Raw genomic sequence first — 7,701 nt, forward strand, 5'->3', positions numbered from 1 at the left:
ATGTTTATATACTCTCTGGGTTGCAGTTGCTCTTTTTTTTTTTCTTATTTGATTTGACAAATCTGTATGTGCTCTGCTCGAATGCAGTGCAATTTACACTTTCCTGTGGTGCTTTTTATTAGGACAGTCATCGCATAAATCAGTTACGAAATCATTATGCGTGATCTTCATACCACCACGAGACCACATTGCGAAGACACTATGGAAATCTGTTTTTAGCAAATTAAATCACTGTTTGAACTGCCATTTCCTCAAACTTGAGAATGGAAAGCAGAGGGAAATGGTTGAGTGGTCAGACAGTGTAACATGCGATGCGATGAATGAAGGGACTAATAGAACCTGGAGAAGGGACGATATTTTTTAAAAACAGAATGTTAAATCTGAGATGCAGCTTGGAAAACGACCATATAGAGTTCTTGGCATGCTAGAGAGTAGAGTACGGCATTGGTTTTCGGACGCGTTTGGTTCTTCTGCTTGCCTCACCTAGCTGAGTGAAGGGTATTTGGTTCCTGGACTAGGTGGCCTCGGGGCGAGTTGGCAAACACTTCGCTCTCTTCGCTTGCCTGATCTGGTAAGGTAAGGCTCGTTGGCATTAGCGAGAAAAGACGGGGCTAGGAGTGCCCTAGCCCCTGAAAGTCTGAAACCAAACTCTCCGGTACGCCCCTTACCCCTCTACTACCAAGCCGATGAGCCTCCAACCATCTTTCTAAACCCTGAAACCCTACCTGGGGAAGCAGTTGCAAACCCTACCAAAGGAGCAGGCCATGAGCCGACGATGAGGCTCCAACCATCCTTCTTAACCCTCGAACCCTACCTGGCGAGCAATCGGAAATCCTATCAAAGGTGCAGTTCACGAGGAAGAAAGACAACATTGTTGCAAACACTACCAAAGGAGCGGTTCATGAGGAGAAAGACAATGTGGCATCATTGTATTGGCCAGAAGACTCCAAATCACTCGGGAAAAAAAGCAGGGGAGCTAGCGAAAGGCGGGAACGGATAAGATGAGATAGCAACAATAGGCCCGGCCCTGAGGAGGGGCGGGAGGGACGACCGTCCCAGGCCCAGGCCTCCGATGGGCCCCAACCCATGTATGTATACACTAGTAATACGTAGACGCCAGTAGCCAGATCCCCGACTCCTCGGCTACTATGATCACGGCGCGCGAGACGTTAGCATGGAGTCATGCGAGTACGCGACCTTCGGCCTTTCCTTTCCTGCGTGTGCGGCATGGGCGCATGGCGCGTGGCGGGGCCTGGCAGCGACGCGACATCCACTTCCTAGCAAAGCAGAGCGACAGAGCAGGCGGCAAATCACACCTCACAAGGCCCCCTAATCTCACCTCTTACGTGATCCGATCCCTGATTCCCTGTGCAACAATCGACAGTTCCAGCCGAGGAGGCAGGCGCCGGGCGGTAGCAACCAGCAATGTAGGGTAGGAATCTTAAATTTAGTTACTAATTGTTTCGATCCCCTACTTTATGAAATTATAGTTACTAATTGTTTTAATCCCTATATTGTGCATTAAGAAGCGAGTGTTGGTTGAGATTAATATTGACACCATCATCGATGACTTCACATTAAGGAATGTTAGAATAAATTTTTGAAGTAATTTAATATGTATATAAATTATTCTATATGGATATTGCTTTTCAATTCTGTTAACCGCTTATTATTGCTTTTCAATTCTGTTAACCGCTTATTAGTAACATTTTGTATATGTGTATATATATGCTATTGATGGATAGTACTAGTACTATTATCATGGTTATATCAAAAAGTCCAAAATTTTAGCTTCCTTGTAGGTAAAAAAAAAAATCTTACGACCGGCGCTGAGCAACAATAACAAAGGCGCGAACTGTTCTTTCTCCTTTTTCCAATGGCCGCCGCCGCCGCCACCGCCTTCTTTCCCTCCATCCCGAGTCCTCGGCCCCGCCTCGCCGCCGCCGTCCGCCGCCCGTCCGTCCATCTTCACCGGCGCCACTGACGCCGTGCCGCCACCGGAGGACGAGGACTCCAGCGACGACGACGCCGAAGACGCGGGCGCCTCGCCACGCAGGAGCGGCCGCAAGGACCGTCGCCGCGCGGTGCGCATCGCGTGGGAGAAGCTAGTCCGGTGGTCCCGCTCCTGGCGGCGCCGCAACCGCAGCGACGTCCTCGGAGACCACGCGCAAGGTAGACTGGCTCTCGCACTCTCTGGGCTGGGAGGATCGCTTCCTTACCAGATCTGATTGAGAGAAGCTGCCTGTTTGGTTTTTGCATGTGGTGGTTCTCGGTGGAGGGTCATTTGGGACGGCCATGGCGGCTCATGTGGCGGCCAAGAAGGCCGACCTCGAGGTGGCCATGCTGCTCAGGGACGACCTCGTCTGCCGGTCCATCAACAACACACATATCAATTGGTTGGTCACCTCTGCTGCCTGCTTTCTTGATCCATGTGGTAGAATAGTATTTCTTAGGTTCTTGTTGAACTAAAAAATCATGTTGAACGAATAGATACTCAGATTATCGACGAGCAGGGCAGGCTGTCAGCAGGGGCGAAGCCAGCACAAATATGCCATCGGGGTCATCTAGCTTACTAACTATGGACTGTAGTATAAGAACATAGCTAGTAACAGTGATCTTTTTTACTGGATTTCTGAAAACCTTCGGGGTCAGCTGACCTCAGCAAAAGGGCCTGGCTCCCCCCCTGGCTGTCAGGCATAGTGTTATTTTTTTCGAAAACCTGGTAGGAGCTCTGCCTCTCAATTAAGGAAGGAAAGAATTTTTTATGTATAGGAACACCCGGATGTCGGTGAAGCCATACTGGGCTCACACACGGGAAGCACACAAACCCCTCCCCCCATGGGGGTTAATCTGTCAGGCATAGTGTTATCATCCTGTTATTATGACCAATTAGGCAATGGCACGTTTCGGGTTTGGAAAACTAATTTTGTGTGCATTTAGCTGTTACCATACATCAATTTGTGCTGCATCCCATCCACATTCCTCAGAGTTCATATTGCATAGTTGTAAGAAAATGTATAACTGGGCAATGTTTCCAACGCCTATGAGAATGTGAAAGGAAACCTCATCTGGTTTAAATGGAGTAATTGAGTTGAACTCAAAGTGCATGAAAAACTGTAACTGAGCTGTTTTATCTTCAAAGTAGCCATTTCACCAGCGACATGATCCTGAGATGAATATGCTATATATTGATGATTTATTACAGTTTATTATGTATGATACTAGCTGAGTATATATATAATATTTGGCTTCGCACAAAAAGGAGGAAAAGACAATTTGCTAATGTGTAACACTACCTTCTTATATAGAGTGGCCAATCATGAACTATTTTTGGTGAAAAATATTACAATGTATCTGAATTACAGCTTCTTCCTTTTTACTGCAGCAAGTACTATCAGTACATAGATTGCCAGAAAATATTGTTGCAACGACTAGTGCCGCTGATGCTTTAGCAGGAGCTGATTTCTGCTTCCATGCTGTTCCTGGTTCAGGTATTCACAGTTCTTTACCGAGCATTATGCTTGTTGCAGATATTTCGTCCTTTTGACTCTGATTGATACTTTCTGTGGCAGTTCAGTTCATCCTTTCTTGAAAGTATTTCAACACATGTTGATCCAAAGTTGCCATTCATATCACTTAGCAAAGGGTTGGAACTCAATACCCTTCGGACAATGTCTAAAATCATCCCCCGAGCATTGGGAAATCGCCGTCAACCATTTGTTGTCCTGTCAGGACCATCGTTTGCTGTAGAGTTAATGAACGAATTGCCTACAGGTCTGTTGATATTATTTATTAATATTGTTAACCTGTTATGTCACTTCTTTTTTCAAGTTTAATGTTGATGCTGAGTTATTTGTATTCCTTTAAACTTCTTCACATATCTGTATATGAAAGAACAACTCCTGGAATTGAAGACACCAAAACAATCCTAATAATCAGAAAATTCCGAGAAAAGAAAAGATTGAAAAAAAAATCCAAGAAACTCTCATTAACCGGGAGCAAAAAGAGATTCTGCACTGCTTTTTTTTTGGTCCAGTTTTTAGTGTATGATGTTGTATGGCAAATGCAACTGTACTTTTGGTTACTGTTTTTTTTCCTTCAAAACATGAGAGCAAGTACAGCTGTATTTTTAACCATAGGAATCAGAATTGTACAACAAATACAACTGTATTTTGAAATCTAGCCATGCAATTGTGCAAGCTATTCCACTAGCATTTGATGATATTTGGCTCACTAGCCTTTGGATTTCTTTCTTTCATCAATCGCTTGGAATCTCTCAATTTGGATTGAAGTTCGTTGTCATTCAACTTTGAAATTGTAGCAATGGTGGTGGCGTCCAAAGACAAGAAATTGGCAAGTTCTGTTCAGCAGCTGTTAGCTTCCCCAAATTTGAGGATAAGCACATCAAGGTAAAATTGCCTAGCTCCATGACTTCATCACAGAAGATACAACAAGCTACAACTGCACGACATGCAAAAGGGCATGCCATGTAGGCTTTTTTTTTCTAAAATTGATGAAGAAGATGAGGTGGAAGATGCATGAACAAAATGAATCACGGAATTTTTTGCTGACTTTTTGTTTATGAGAAAGAGAGAAAATATCTTACAGTTTAAATTCAGTAGCATGGCATTAGTTTTTGAACTATTAAGACAAGGGAAAGGTTAGTGTGTTACTATCTGAATTCCAGAACATCATTCAATAGGGAAGAAGGAAAGCTTAATGATTTTCTTAAACTTTCATTTTAAATTGACTAGTTATCTAAAATTTGCAATTAGTATGTTCAACAGCTAAGCATAAGAAGTAGTTTTCCTTGTTTGAAGTTAGTTTCTACCAAACAGTTCAATATTAGGCTTAGGAGCAATATTCTGTTGCCTGAGAAACTTTTGTCCACATAAAATTATCCCAACTAATAGGTTATACATGATATACTGTACTAACATAAAGAAGTGTGATGAATGTTTCTTCCACTGATAGCTTTTAGGATTTGTACACATTAGGAGTTAGGTTAGTAGAGATTTATTATTTTGATATGACAGTTCTGGTACTTCAGTGACCTGTGATACTGAGAATTAGGCAAATATTTTGAATGTGACCTATGATACTTCAGTGATGTTACAGGAGTAGAAATTGCAGGTGCCCTGAAGAATGTTCTTGCAATAGCTGCAGGTATAGTGGAAGGTATGAGTCTTGGAAATAACTGTATGGCTGCCCTTGTTGCTCAAGGCTGTTCAGAAATACGGTGGTTGGCAACGAAGATGGGAGCAAAGCCAACTACTCTTTCTGGTTTGTCTGGGTCTGGTGACATCATGCTTACATGTTTCGTCAATCTTTCACGGAATAGAACTGTGGGACTGCGCCTTGGTTCTGGCGAAAAGCTTGATAAAATCATAAGTTCTATGAATCAGGTGTGCAGAATTCCTTCCATGACATCACTTTATGGCTTTATGCAGAAGATGCCACCTACTCATCTGTATAATCTGTAATTAGTGCATTTATCTATCTTTAGGTTGCTGAGGGTGTATCAACCGCTGGGGCTGTCATTGCAGTTGGCTCAGAAGTACAAGGTCAAAATGCCAGTCTTGACAGCAGTAGCACGGATAATTGATAATGAATTAACTCCAAATAAGGCGGTTATGGAGTTAATGAATCTTCCTCAGGTATGCCATTTAATTTGAAGTTTATTTCATACACACTACCAAATGAACTGGAGCACTTTATTTCACAAGCACAGCCATCGGATCCTTGCTCTATTTTAAATTGTTGTGTTTGGCTAGTGACTTCACATTTTTAACTTGTAAAATCAAAACAATAATCAAGCAATTTGTCTAAACGACCACATAGTCTTAAAAGAAGAAAAGCAAACTTGGCTTCTCCTGAAATCATTCTTCACTGTGTTGTCAGTATCTTTTATTATTGTGTTCCAGCGAGAATATTTTGATCATGAGAACAGGCGTTCTTGTTGGCTATTCTGACTAAACAAAACAGACACCCACTTCATTTCGATGCTTCTAGTTTAAGTAACTATAGTTTGCCTGGAAGGCTGAAACACACAAGGATGTTCCTCAACTGCTATCTGCTCATTATAGTAAATCTGGCATTAGTCTTGTTCGAATTAGTAATGAATGACAACATGTAAAAATTTTCTTTTACAGGTCGAGGAAGTCTAACAAGGCTAGCAATGGAGTTTTGCATTTTTTTTCCCCACTTGGCTCCAAGTGTAGCTTGGGCCCATGGCCGACCATATGAAAAATCTGCCAAAGGCCGTTACTTTTTTGTACCATTACATTATTAATGCAAAAGTGATATATCCGGTATAATTTTGGAACACATTGTCCTCTCCTTGTACACCGGCAAAAGCTTTACGATGACGTTTGTTTTGAAGAGGGAAATGTTCTCAAGCTCTGGCATTAAATTGGAAGGAGATGAGGGCCATCTAGCACTCACTAGTAACAACAATGTACGGGCGATCCAATCACGGCTGCACTGTTGATGTTACCAGGGACTGCACTTGTTAGTATATAGTACGGAAATGCTTGATTAGGGCGTCCGGATGGTTCTCTTCCCATCGGACGCCGCATCCACCGGACCGAAACGACTTGGCACACCGCTTCGGGTTCTTCGCATAGGCCCACATGACTTTGCAAGGGCTCGCTTACTATGCTGGGTCCTTGTGTCGCTGTGCGCACCCACCTTCCTTCTTTCCCTGCTCGCTCCTTGCGCCGCTGCATCCACCCACATGCCTCCCTTGCCATCGTGCTTTGCTCCCAGGTGATCCCCACCAACCTTCGTTTCCTCCCATGGAAGGAGTCCATATGTATGGACGAGTCTGCACCCCGCTGACTCCCCACTCCGCCTCATCCGTCGTAGGCTTCAACGCGTTGTCCCACCCCGCCCTCTACGCCACCGAGCTTCGCGTCCGCCGGCGAGCTCACTAGTGACCTTCATGCGTCGCCGACCCTGCCCTCTGCGCCACTGTCGCCCGTGCCGTCCCCACCACGCCTTCTGTACGTCGCCGCCCAGCTCCGTGCCACCTGGCGAGCACACCAATGACCTCCACGCACGACTGAGCTTCCATATTCGCCTAAAGTAGTAAGGAGATGTTTGACCTGAAAGTGATGTTGCAACTATATGTTTCAAGTATTTCAGAGGTATGTTGTAAATGTTTTGTATCAGTGTTACGAAAGTAGGTCAGGACGTTGCAAAAGTAGATTGAGATGTGCACGTGTTGCAATGGCTATGCACGTATGTTTCAAGTGTATTGTCGGTGCAGAATGTGTCCAACTAATAAATATTTGTAGTTTTGCCGTACGTTGTGATCGGATGTGGCCTAGCACTCAATGACATAGGGTTTATACTGGTTCAGGCAACGTGCCCTACGTCTAGTTTGGGTCGGTCAGTGACTTTATTCCTGAGCCCAGGTGCTCGAAGTCTGCAGTGAGGTTACAAACGAGAAGGAGAAAGATGGGGTGTACAAGAGGTCCGGTCGGCTCCAGTCGGAAGGGCCAAGAGCGACTGGAGCTACGTTATGAGCTAAGTGTTCAAGCGTGTGTTTGAGGTCCGAACCTGGTGGTTCTGTGGTTGTGGACTAGAGAACTTGGTTGACCTAATGAATCTGAGAAAGGCTCTTCAAAGGGGGCCTCAGAGAGAAAAAAAGCCTCTCCTTTGTTGGAGGGAGTGCATCCCCTTTTATAGATAAAGGGG

General features: G+C 44.3%; 1 protein-coding gene and 1 pseudogene across 1 annotated transcript; both read left to right on the top strand.

Annotated features, from left to right (window-relative positions):
- Window positions 1-1,182: 1,182 nt before the first annotated feature.
- LOC136548249 (glycerol-3-phosphate dehydrogenase [NAD(+)], chloroplastic-like) lies at window positions 1,183-2,598 on the top strand. The gene is made up of 4 exons (XM_066539850.1): window positions 1,183-1,188; window positions 1,803-2,172; window positions 2,279-2,396; window positions 2,491-2,598. Coding segments are annotated over exons 1-4 (495 nt in total). The 3' UTR covers window positions 2,492-2,598.
- A 794-nt stretch (window positions 2,599-3,392) lies between these two features.
- LOC136548250 (glycerol-3-phosphate dehydrogenase [NAD(+)], chloroplastic-like) lies at window positions 3,393-6,167 on the top strand (annotated as a pseudogene).
- The last annotated feature ends 1,534 nt before the right edge of the window (window positions 6,168-7,701 follow it).

The sequence above is a fragment of the Miscanthus floridulus genome, chromosome 4, assembly GCF_019320115.1.
Source record: "Miscanthus floridulus cultivar M001 chromosome 4, ASM1932011v1, whole genome shotgun sequence".
Classification (NCBI taxonomy): Eukaryota; Viridiplantae; Streptophyta; class Magnoliopsida; order Poales; family Poaceae; genus Miscanthus; species Miscanthus floridulus.

Bases quoted from the DNA above. Each gene is read 5' to 3' on its own strand.
- LOC136548249 (XM_066539850.1), top strand. The intron at 2,173-2,278 runs GTAGACTGGCTC...TTCTCGGTGGAG, and splicing joins CCTCGGAGACCACGCGCAAG to GGTCATTTGGGACGGCCATG.